At 54.0% G+C, this 12,199-nt stretch overlaps 2 protein-coding genes across 2 annotated transcripts; one reads left to right on the top strand and one right to left on the bottom strand.

Moving 5' to 3' along the window:
• Window positions 1–2,199: 2,199 nt before the first annotated feature.
• On the top strand, window positions 2,200–6,135 carry TMEM9 (transmembrane protein 9). The gene is made up of 5 exons (XM_009881314.1): window positions 2,200–2,295; window positions 2,728–2,819; window positions 3,267–3,375; window positions 3,879–4,010; window positions 5,986–6,135. The coding sequence occupies exons 1-5, from the start codon at window positions 2,200–2,202 to the stop codon at window positions 6,133–6,135; spliced, it is 579 nt and encodes a 192-aa protein (XP_009879616.1).
• A 2,519-nt stretch (window positions 6,136–8,654) lies between these two features.
• On the bottom strand, window positions 8,655–11,260 carry LOC104283161 (alpha-1,3-mannosyl-glycoprotein 4-beta-N-acetylglucosaminyltransferase C-like). The gene is made up of 3 exons (XM_009881313.1): window positions 11,144–11,260; window positions 10,706–10,853; window positions 8,655–9,886 (listed from the first exon to the last, which is right to left on the bottom strand). Exons 1-3 carry the CDS (start codon window positions 11,258–11,260, stop codon window positions 8,742–8,744), a joined length of 1,410 nt encoding a protein of 469 aa, XP_009879615.1. The 3' UTR covers window positions 8,655–8,741.
• Between the last annotated feature and the right edge of the window lie 939 nt (window positions 11,261–12,199).

The following is a 12,199-nucleotide window of genomic DNA, read 5'->3' as shown; positions in this document are numbered from 1 at the left end:
GAAGGCCCGCTCCTTGCCCCTGGCGTGGGACCGCGGGTCCGAGCGGGACGGGTGGGTGCCGGGGTGGTTGGAGCCCAGATCCCGGGCGGGGAGGGGGCGGGCAAGGTGTCGGAGCCGCCGTAGGTTTAGTCTTGGAAGGGCTCCGGGTGACGGTGGAGGTGATGAGTGTATTGGTGTTGCCAGGGAGAAGGGGCAGATGGCGGCAGGGCCTCCTCTGGGGGGGTCCCTGCCTGGGAGCTGCCTCACTCCGCAGTCACGACCCCGAGACCTGAACCGCAGCTGAGTCCCTCTGAGACCGTAACCGCATGTCAGTCCCTATGTGACCCGAACCACACGCCAGTCCCGCTCCTCCACAGTCATTCACAGGGCTGTGGGGTTTTGGTCTGGCTACAGATGGTTTTAGGCAGCTGTAAGCTTGGCCGATTGTCTTGAAAACAGTATCTTTAAGGCATGTGTGCAAGTGCCCCTTGGAACATACACTGTCAGACTGGGAAGGAACTATGGGTAAATTGCCCTTTGTGAGGCCCCTGGTGTTTTACAGTTCACGATGGGTGGACGCTGCCTAGGTGTCATTCCAAGTTTTTATTTTCTTGCTGGTAAGCATGGTATAATAGATCAGATGTTTTCCCATCCTTTTGTTAAAAATGACGGTTGTTCAGATTACCTGAATTTAGTTGAGCGGGTTAAAACTAAATTCCAGATTTCTCTGTTGTTGAGGTAAAAATTCAAACATGTAGTTGTCCGAAACCACTTACAATGGTGTCCTGGTTCCGGCAGGGATGGGGTTAATCTCCCCAGGAGCCGGCAGGGAATTCAAACATGTAGTTGTCCGAAACCACTTACAATGGGGAATATGCACTATGCAACTCAGCTAAGCTCTTCATCAAAAATGACAGTTCATGTATAGCTAAAACCTTGATATGCGAGGGTGTCTCCAAAGAAAGAACCGTTATTTGAGGAGGTTTCTGCTAACGGGGGTGCAAAGGGTTAAGAAATCCTGCAATAAGCTGATAGGACTGGAATGCATTTTCATGGGTTTTGGCAGGTCAGCTGGTCAGAAGTGGCTGGTGTTTTGTTTAAATAAAGAAGACGGGAACTTCGTGTTTGTAATCCATAAAGTAGAAGAAGAATTAGTCACATTAATTTTTAGAGCGTTGACATAAGATAAAGCACACGGTGATAGAATTTTCCAGTGATGTAAATACTAATGGAATTATGTTAGGTAATAGAGTATAAGTACCTGGAGTTAGCTGTGGGATTACATGTGCCCTATGGAGCTGATTAATGAAGGTGTAAATTACCTTCCCTGAATAGAGCTGTGCTAAAGTGGCTTTTCAGAGCTCTCCCCAAGGTGGCACCACGAAGTCTGCTGTGCCTCTTGTATCCAAGCCTGCTGGTGATGCGAGTGTGCATGCCAGCCTTCTTGAGATGAACTTCGCTTTTTGTGGCAAAGAAAATGAACTCATATTCTCTTGGATTTGTGCAAACACACATCTCTAGAACAACTTTATGCATATGGAGCAAGAGGCGTGTAATGAATTCACCAAGCTAGCAACTTGCAAGCTAGCAAAGCTAGCAGATAATTTTTAAAAATTGGGATTTTACTGAACAGGTATCTTGGGGTAAAGGAGGTTTAGGAATCAGTAAATGTTCCACGCCCTTGCCATAGTTCATGGCTCATGAAAATATGCTGACCCCTTCAGAAGCAAGATTTTGAGTATTAGAAGATGAATGATTTAACATTTATTTTACAGTACAGCAGTGAGGCCCCAGTGCACTCCTTTAGCTCGCTTTTGGTCCATGGTTTTCCTGGTTCTGTATCTTTTACTGGGCAAAACTGTCAGCAGCAAAATACCTATTGCAGAGCTCTGCAATAGTAAGAGAGTAACAGGAGGTTACATGGAGTTACGGAGTCAAATCGTAAAGAAGCCAGCAATATTTTTTTTGCAGGACTGTTATAGTTTGGATGTGTGGCTCTAGATTGTGGAAGCTTTTTTGATAGGAGTGTTTCTTGGGATCTGTGTAAAGTGTTTCCAGGAGTTTCTGACTGGCATCAGCCTTGATTCAGGGCTAAGTTTCTACTTCCGGGGCAAAATAGAGGCAAGTGGGCCAAAAAAGAAAGCTTAAACTAACTCTTTCTGGCTGCATTCAGCTGAGATCCTCTATCCTAGATGTGAATTTTTGTTTTCTCAGGCTTCCATGATGTTTGCCCAGTGCACTTGGAAGTGTGCGAGCTCTGTGCTGCTGATCGCGCTGCTGTGCTGCATCCTTTCTCCTCCAGCACAAGCCAGCAAGGTGAGTGAACAGCTTCTCACACAAGCACTGAACTGTCTGTGTAGTACAACAGAAACAAAAATGGCAGAGAAGCAATGTTTTTTCTGTGGAAGTTTGCAAAGATAAGGACTGCTTAGCAGATGTGTATTTATCATATGCGGAGCTGTGAATGTACATGACAGTGGCCTCTGCGCTGCCTTCTGCGGTGTTTTGGAGTTTGCATTTTAAAATTTGTTTGAAAAGTGCCTGATGTCTGGAGCAGAGGTGCTCAAGGCATTTTAAAACTGTCAAGTTATTGATGTGAAAGAAGCAGTGCAGGAAGAAGAGACACGGTGTGAAGTCCTCTCTCTCTCTTAGAGGATGTTTTGCCTTTTCCCACCCCACAGGTGGTAAGGGCAGCAGAACTGTATGCACATGTTCACTGACTAGTGCCGTCTCCTCTTGCTTCTGCAGAGCTCGGAGGACATCCGCTGTAAGTGCATCTGTCCCCCATACCGGAACATCAGTGGGCACATTTACAACAAGAATGTGTCGCAGAAGGACTGGTGAGTTGCAGGGGGTTGAAGCCTGAGGGGTCGGTATGTGAAAGCCAACACTCCAGAGTTTCTAGCCGGTGCTAAGGGAGTGATTCCATGCCTGTGCATTTGTGGAGGTAGCCGTTTTGGTAGGTGCTGTTCTCAACCCAAGTGAGGGCCATTTTTTGAACAGAGATTGAGGAATCTGGAGGCATGATTTCTTAATCCACCGCTCTCAGCAGATGTAGCATGTGCCCCCAGTCCCTTTCACCTGGACTATATCCTTGCAGAAGGCGCTTGGATAGTGTGTCCCAGGAACTTTGGGCTGGCTGAGCTGTGAGGAGAACTCTTAAAACCAGATTGGCATTATCAGCCTGACGGGAAAGCTGGGACACAGAAAAAGTCACCCCAGGCTCCTTCCATAGGACATTGGTTTCATCCTGTCCTGTTGTTGATTTTGATTTCTTTGTGTTGCAGCAACTGCCTGCATGTTGTGGAGCCAATGCCGGTGCCAGGGAATGACGTGGAGGCCTACTGCCTTCTGTGTGAATGCAAGTATGAAGAGCGCAGCACCACCACCATCAAGGTAATTGCGGGTCTGCTCCCTGTGGCTGACTCCTCCTCACCATAGCACGCCATCCCAGGCACTGCTACACTGATGGATTCCTGGAGAAGAGTCCAGAAAGGCAAAATAAGAGTGTCACAGCTAGTACATGGTGATTGTGCCAGGGGCACCGTGTCCAAGCCAGGAGGACTCCTGGCAGTGAGGAGCAGGCTGCACGGGAGCCCAGTCTTCTTGCTGAGGATGTGTGACGGTGCCAAGCACCTCGGACCAGGGACCCATCTTGTTGGTCTCCTTTCACATGCAGTGCGTGTCCTAAATTGGCACAGCACAGAGAAAATCAGCACAGTTTAGGCAGTTATGGCACTTAACTTCTCATTGGCCTTCCTGCAAGTGCAAGAGACTTTTTAGTGAGCAAAATTAGAATGAGGGAAGAGATCAGACATCAGAGGCAGCTGTGAAGGGAGCTTCCTGGCCTCTGTGGTGCTTCTTATCTACACTGTTGATCCTTTTCCGCTTAACTGCAGGTGATCATCATCATTTATTTGTCTGTGGTGGGAGCACTGCTGCTTTACATGGCTTTCCTTGTGCTGGTGGACCCTCTGATCCGAAAGCCAGATGCTTATACCCAGCCCCTGCACAATGAGGAGGAGAATGAGGTGAGACTGCTGCTGGTGCATGCAGGGTGCATGTAGGTGGCTGTGGTGATGGTGGAGACAGGGTGGGGGGATGGCAAGAGAATGGCCAACAGGGAAACAGTGACCTCGTGCTTGTCTCCTTTGCTCCAGTGTGGGACCAGCACTGTTGCTTTTTGAGCACTTACCACAGGTAAACATTTGGGCACAAATCTGTGCAGATTGTGCTGAAGCACAGGGAAATATTCAAAGTACAAGTTGTGTTTTACGAGCCCAAGATGAGACCTGTTCTCTGGGGCAGGGGGTGGCTTTTTACTAAGTGTCCTGAATTTGGTATGTCCATCTAGATGAAACCAAAAGTCAAACCGTTCCTGTTTGTGCCGTGTCCTCCGTGTAGTTACTTGGTGGGGAGCTTCCAGGGAAGGACAGGTTTATTTGCTGAAATGTGTGCTGAAATCTTTTCTAGATATTTAAAAGAATGGCCTCTGAGGTGGTGCTGTTTGACCCTGCTCTGGGGCTGGGCCTGGTGTATCCAGGCTCTTGTTCCTTGTGCTTCTCCTTAGAGCAGAATTTCACTCAGAATCACAGAATCACAGAATTTTCAGAGTTGGAAGGGACCTCTAGAGATCATCTAGTCCAACTCCCCTGCTAAAGCAGGATTGCCCAGAGCACATTACTCAGGACTGCATCCAGACGGGTCTTGAAAATCTCCAGAGAAGGAGACTCCACACCCTCCCTGGGCAGCCTGTGCCACTGCTCTGTCACCCCAACTGTAAAGAAGTTTTTCCGTGTGTTGGAACGGAACTTCCTATGTTCCAACTTGTGCCCGTTGCCCCTCGTCCTGTCACTGGGAACCACCGAGAAGAGTGTGGCTCCATCCTCCTTCAACCCACCCTTTAGATATTTGTAAGTAATAATAAGGTCTCCCCTCAGCCTTCTCTTCTCCAGGCTGAAGAGTCCCAGCGCTCTCAGCCTTTCCTCGTAAGGGAGATGCTCCAATCCCTCAGTCATCTTGGTTGCCCTTCGCTGGACTCTCTCCAGCAGTTCCCCGTCCCTCTTGAACTGGGGAGCCCAAAACTGGACACAGGATTCCAGTTGTGGCCTCACCAGTGCCGAGTAGAGGGGGAGAATGACCTCCCTCGACCTACTGGTCACCCTCTTCCCTATGCAGCCCAGGATTCCATTGGCCTTTTTGGCAGCAAGGGCACACTGCTGGCTCATGGACAATTTACTGTCTACCAGGACCCCCAAATCCTCTCCTCAGAGCTACTTCCCAGCAGGTCCACCCCTAACCTATACTGGTGCCCAGCATTCTTCCTCCCCAGGTGCAGGACCCTGCACTTGCTTATGTTGAACCTCATGAGGTTCCTCTCTGCCCAGCTCTCCAGCCTGTCCAGGTCCCGCTGGATGGCAGCGCGGCCCTCTGGAGAGTCAGCCACCCCTCCCAGTTTGGTATCATCAGCAAACTTGCTGAGGATCCACTCTGTCCCCTCATCCAGGTCATTAATGAATATATTAAACAAAATTGGACCAAGTATCGACCCCTGGGGGACACCATTGGTTACAGGCCTCCCACTAGACTTCATGCCACTGATCACAACCCTCCGAGTCCTGTCACACAGCCAGCTCTCAATCCACCTCACTGTCACCTCATCTAACCCGCACTTCCTCAGCTTCCTAATGAGGATGTTATGGGAGACAATCTCAGATCCCATCTTTTTTTGGGACATTGGCATATGACATCTTGGGCAAGAAGATTAGGACCCAGCATCATTCTGTTTGTGGCCTGTGACTTTACCATGGGTGGTCCCCAAGTGCAAGCTTTCCAGCTGGAGTTGTGGGGCTGGTGTTGAGGACCTCTGAAAATGAGGTTCTTAGTCAGGACAACTCAAGCCTTGCATTGCTCTTCCAGTTGAGATTTCTCCCAGAGTCAAGCTGCCACCTTCTGTGCTGGGGCTGGGCATGTCTTGATCTTTTTCGCTGTTTCTTTCTGTTGCAGGATGCTCGCTCCTTGGCCGCAGCCCCCACCCCATCTGGCGCTAGAGCCAACACGGTGCTGGAGAGGGTGGAAGGGGCCCAGCAGCGCTGGAAACGCCAGGTGCAGGAACAGAGGAAGACAGTTTTCGACCGCCACAAGATGCTGAGCTAGATCTTTGGTGAGCTATGCAGCACCACTTCCCAAGAGACAGGGTAGCTCCGCTGGTCGAAATGGACAGCACGTCATCCTTCGGGACATCCGTGGTGTTTGACTGAAAGCTCTAACCCTCTCTGATTTACCGTCTTCATAGAGAGAAGCAGACCAAAATGCTTGCCTCTGGTTTTGTCCCCTTGCCCTTTACCTCTCAGCCCGGAGGCTCCTTAAACCCTTGCCCAGCTGAGATCTGCGCTGATCGTTAGCCCCGTGGCTGCATGTAAATGGTCGGTCGTATGCAGTGCTGCTGTCCCACTTCACGGGCTGACGCGAGGAGGGACTGCAGCTCCAGTGCGCTGTGCTCGGCTGCACCCTGCGGGCACCACTCGCTGGGACTGAAGTCCTCATCAGCCCACCCCCGCATCAGAGACTGGGGTCTCGGTACGGGGCGTTGGAAGCTGGCTGAGTCTTCCTGGGATAAAAATAGTGGGATAATTTTTATGTGGGATAAATTATGTGGCGCTCCTCCAGGATGAAGAAGCCTCCTCCTCCTCCAGTCTGCACCAATGTTAATTGGGCGTCGTAGGGCTGAGACAAGTGCGTTGCATGGGGAGGAGGAGGAGGAGGGGGTTCCCTACCAGTGGTCAGCTGCTGCTTGTGCTTACCCTGGTGTAAACTGAGCGGATTTCCACTCTATATTCAGTGGACTCTGTCCAGATTTACACCAATTTACAGATTGCAGCTTGTTTCTGTGCAGGTGAGTATCACAGAACTGATTAGTACATTCACAAGTAAGAGACCAACAGGTAAAAGGCTGATTTACATTTATATCTTTTCCTGCTTTAGCAGTGGATGAAAGCATACTGGGGAGAAAGCTTTCCGTTTGTACCCACGTTAGTAACCCCACATGCTCTCACAGTGTGGTCAGGGGCATTTGTGTCCAAGAGAACTGGGGCGAAGGCTCTACTGGAGCCCTGTAAGCACTTGTCTCGGTCTCGGGGCCTGGAAAGGGGACACTTGTGCTACTCAAAACACTCCGAGAGCTCTGACTGTGCTTGGGCTGTGTGGAGGAAACTGCAGTGATTCTGCAATGTGTATATTGATCCCACCAAGAACATTGATAATGGCAGCAAGGTGCTGGAGTTTACAGTTTTAGCATCTCTGTATTAAATGCAGACAAAGATCTATCACATGGCTGGCTTTTTTTTCAGGGAAAAGTCCCATCGCGCCAGGTCTGGGGCTCCCAGCGCCGAGCGGCTCCTCTCCAGACAGTCTTCCAATGCCCAGCAGGCAAGTTGACACAGGACAAAGTGGTTATGGCATTTGGGTGTTTTTCGGCACTGCAGGTGTGTCCCCTGGCGCTGGTTTGTGCCTCCCTGTGCTCGAAGGGTGACTGTCCTGCAGGAGAGCCAGGCTTAAAACACCGGCAAACCAGCGCAGTGGTGCTTGGCCCAAGTGAGTGACAGACTGCTCTGGGCTGTCTTGCAGGAAGGCCGAGTGGATCAGAATTCCTCCTTCTGTGTTCAAAGCTGAGCAATTGTTGCTAAAAGCCTGACTGGGAGAGGTGCCGGTCACTGCGCTGCATACTAGTGCCAGCAGCTGGTGACGGTGCTGCCTAGCGGGATCCAGCTCTCCAAGCTGATGGTGCCATACAAATCTGAACAGTAGCTTTTTGGGGGCTTTGTGCGTGCAGTGGTCCCCAGTCACCCTTTAGCACCTCACCGGGCTAAAAAGTACCCAGAGCTGTGTGTGAGGTCACCTTTGCCTTTACCCATCCTTGTTATGTGGTGTTCAATCGTTGGACCTTTCTTCCCCCTTTTAAGAAACCCCATCTTCCCTGTGCTTCCCTCTCGCTGTGAGTCCCTCTTGGACTCGGGGCGTGATCCCTGGGAGCTGCGGCCCCCGGAGAGGTGGAAAGTCTATGTGACAGGTCTGAATGCAAGTGGTGGATGGGTGAGAGCTGCCATGGCGGTCGTGCAGGAACTGAGCTGGTGCGATGGGTCCATCTGGTGGCCGGTGCCCCTCTGATCAGCACCGGGACATCAGTGGTCACCAGTGGTGGGGGTCCTGCTCCCAGCGACCGGCCCCCTGCAGCCCTCATCCTGGAGGGTGAGGGGTTTGGTGAGCAGCACCCCCGTATCTTCCCTTGGCCCCTCCCAGGGACAGCTTGGAAATAGGGTAGGACAGGAAAAAAACCTACAGGTTACACATCAGGAGTCGGTGGGTTGGAAAACTCAGACGGGAAGGGGGTGGTGGGGAGAGTTTGCAAAAAATGCCACTGCCTGGTTAATTATTTGGTATCTTAATTAGCTGATTAGCTTCGTCCTGTACACCATCCTCCCTGGGAGGAAATGTTTTCTGTTGCCCAGCCGGAAATTCCCAAATCTCTGCTCTTCCCACCCCCCCTGCGTTGCTCACTGGAGCATCCCCAGAGCAGGCAGGGCCTGGTGGCCCCCGCTCCCGGCCCCCTCCATGTCCCACAGCAGCACCCGCCATCCCTCCGGAGACAGGCGGCAGCGCCAGCGGGAGTCAATAATTTAACTGTTTATCAAAAAAGGGAGTGAGAAATATTTAGGAACTCTTAGTACAAAATCCAGCTGCTTTGGCAACCTGCCTGTCCCTGCTCAGGTGCCTTCCGCGGTCCAGATGTCGATGCTCTGGATGATGAGCCACTCGTTCTGGTCCCGTGTTACCCGGATCCTCACGCACTCCACGGGGCCAGGCACGCCCCTCTCCAGCCCCCGTCGCTCGAAGGTCCCCTTCTCGAAGGTGCCCACGGTGGTGTAGGCAGAGCAGTCCCGGCCATTGGCTCGCCGGTGCCGGCCCAGCTCCAGCACCCCGGCATGCAGGAAATCACTCCGGCGCTCCTCGGAGCCTGTGCGCACCCGGACACGGGTGACGTGGGCTGGCTGCTGGAAGATGATGGAGAGGATGCTGCCAGCTGCTGGGTCTTTCCCCCAAAAATACCCCTCTGCTGTGCTGTAAGCCTTGAGGGGCTCATAGTTCTCGAAGACGGACATGCTGGTGAACAAGGTCGCTGGTGGGTTGTCTGGAAGGTCCAAGGCATCACTCTGGAACTCATCGTCCTCCAGACGGTTGATGGTGCCCTGGAAGGAGGAGTAGAGGCCCATGTGCTGGAAGAGGGAGGGCTTGAAGCGGATGACATCCTTCTGGGTGAGGAGGAGGCGGAAGTGGACCAGCAGCCAGTCACAGGGCATCTCCTGGTAGAAGAGGAGGAGGAAGCTAGCCAGGCGAGGAAGGTCGCTGGAGCGGTAGAGCTTACCGATGTAGCCCAGCTTGGAGAACTCAAGCGTGGCCCAGTTGGAGCCTTCCCGGGAAGCCAGCGCCTTGCGGATGGCCGTCAAGAAATACTTGGCACACCACACATCATCCTCAATCATCAAGTAGTAGGAGGAGAGGTTGGCGGCAAAGGCGAGGAGGAAGGCGTAGTCCACGTTCTGCTTGGACCTGAACCTCACCCGCTCCTCTGGGTCGTTGTAGTTTCTCTTGAGGCCCTCGAGGGTGGGGTAAAACTCGTGGGGAGCGTGGATAAGCAGGAGCCGGCCCAGGAGGATGTGGTGAGCAAACTTGCGGGCAATGTCAGTGGCCACACGCACGTTCCATGCGGGGTCCGCGTCAGCCAAGTGCACCACCACCACCATCTCCTGCAGCTCCTCCTCTGTTGACTGCATGAAGAGGGACTGGAGCGTGGCCGGGAGGTAGTAGCCACGTGGCCGCCGCACCGATGCCAATCCCACCGCCAGGAATTCTGCAAGGCAAAGGAAAGGCCTTAGGACGTTGAGGGGTGACCTGGGATGTACCATGGTGAGGTTTTTTCCCTGCAAGCCATGAGGAGGGGGCCCCAAAAAGCTCTCCATGTGGCCAACCCACACGGTTATGGCCCCATGTCCAAGGCCGGCAGGTCCTTTCTGAAGCTGAAGCCCCCAGTGCCTCAGGAAGTGGCCAAAGGGCAGGGAAGGGCCACGATGAGCAGTCAGAGGCTCCTCTGAAGAAGAAATATTTGGGAAAAAAACACCTTAAAAAAAGCACAACTTGGGGAAGGAATGGTGCAGAGCCAGTCTACGGGGTAGGGATGGCTTCATGACATGGCTGCACGTCCTGGAAGCGTGCCCGAACCTACTCCAGACCTTGCAGACATGCAACCGCACTGGGATGAGGCATCCTTCTGCCCTCCCCGCAGCCCCGCTGTGGTTGCATTTTTTCAGCTTCACTGCAGCTTCTCTTGCTGCTGGTCTGTGCAGCACCATGCACGTATGGGACCTCTGGTTTTGGCGTGGGCTTTCATGGGGCTGCCCGAAGCTCCTTCCCACGGTGTTTGTGTGTGAATTGCTTTTTGTGCACCTGTCCAAGAGCTTGACCTACATCTCTCATACTATGTGGTTGTCCCGGTGGTCCAGCCCCACCATCTCCACCTTCCTAACTGGAGAGCAGGAAACTCAGCCACAGGGAGATGGGTCTGTCCCAAGGTGCAGCAGAAGCATGGACCATGCTTGGAGCGTGCTGACCTTCCTCCACCCCTCTATTTCATCCCCAGCCCTGCCTAGTCCGGGGTTCCGGAGCCACTCACTTTTGTGGGGTGACAGGGAGCCAGCGAGGAGGTGGCAGGAGACATTGTGGAGTGCAGAGAGACCGTCTATGTCCCTGAGGATGCGCTGGGCTCCTTCTGGCTGCAGCATCTGCAGGACGGTGTCTGGGGCCAAGCCCCTCAGCTCCACCTGGATGGGGCAGCCGGGTCAGACCCCAGAGCACCATGGACACGTGTGAGCAAGGGGTAGGACAAGGGGGGGACACCCAGAAATGAGGGGGAGCCCATGTCCTGCCCTCCCAGCCCCTGGATGGGGGGAGGCCCAGGTGTGCTGGGCAGCGCCAGGGAGAGGAGAAGGCAGAGGTGGGGCGTGAGGGTGCCATGGGGCAGGGAAGGGAGCAGAGCTGGGGCTGGGGTCCCCGTGGGGCAGGCAGGGAGGGAGGATGCTCCAGTGGCCCCTCCAGCTGGTGGGGGACTCACCTCCAGGGGATCGGGATTCTGTTCCTGCCGGCTGCCCCCATGGAGGAGGAGGAGGAAGAGGAGGAGGAAGGAGGCTGCGAGCGCAGCCGTGAGGGAGCGCTTCAGGGAGCATCGCATAGCACCGGGCCGGCACGCTGAGACCTGCGGGAGGAAGGGGTGCGCCAGGTCAGGGCACAGCCCGGGGAAAACCCCCCATCCCCTGGACAGGACGGTGGGGCGGCACCTGGATGCAGCCCCCGGGGCTGACCCCTCTGCCCAGAGCACCCAGGGGTGCGCGCCCAGGGGGGGCCATGGGGCACCAGGAGACACCTGGGCACCGTCCCCTTTGGGCAGGCAGGGACAGGACACTCCAATCCAGCCAGCAAAAATAAATCACCCAGGTACAAAATCCACCCCGGCAGCCCGGCCAGGACCCCCGGCCGCCCTGCAGCACCCCGTGCAGCAGCCCCGGAGCCGGAGGCAGCAGAAACGCAGGTGACGCGCACCTCGGGGGAAGGCTTGTGGATCGGGGTGGCACCTCAGGAGCTGTCACCAAGACCTTGGGACTTGGCACCAAGACCTTGGGACTTGGCAGCAAGCCCCGGGGAAACGCTTAGATCTCAAAGGAGTCCGGGCTGTTCTTCCAGCATTGCAAGGACGACGCAGCTCCCCTCCTGCCTGCCCTGCTCCCCGTCCGCCTCTGGGCAGCCGCAAGTGCCCTGTCCCTGCCACGTCCTTCGCTCGGTAGGACAAGAAGGCCGTCCCTGAGGGGGGAGAGTGTCACCTTCCAGGAATTCGTACTGCCCTTGAGATATTTTGCCTTGTTGCAAAGGTGTGGCAGGAGGTTAAAAGGCTCCTGTGTTTGCCTGGGGTTTTTCCATTATAAATACGACCGACCGGGTCTGCCCTGGAAGAGGGGAGAGCGGAGAGCGCGCAAGTGCCCAACCCAGCGGGGCAGGCACACTCACCCCATCCAAACTGCTCACAGCGCGTCGGCTTGTTTGGGTCAAAGCATTTTTGAATGTGTATACGTGGGGGGAAAAGCCCTCCCAAGCCATAAAATAAAACGCTGAGAAA

This window comes from Charadrius vociferus, unplaced genomic scaffold, assembly GCF_000708025.1.
Source record: "Charadrius vociferus isolate BGI_N301 unplaced genomic scaffold, ASM70802v2 scaffold333, whole genome shotgun sequence".
Taxonomy (NCBI): Eukaryota; Metazoa; Chordata; class Aves; order Charadriiformes; family Charadriidae; genus Charadrius; species Charadrius vociferus.
The sequence above is the reverse complement of the archived record's forward strand: the minus strand, read 5'-3'. Positions and strand labels throughout refer to the sequence as shown.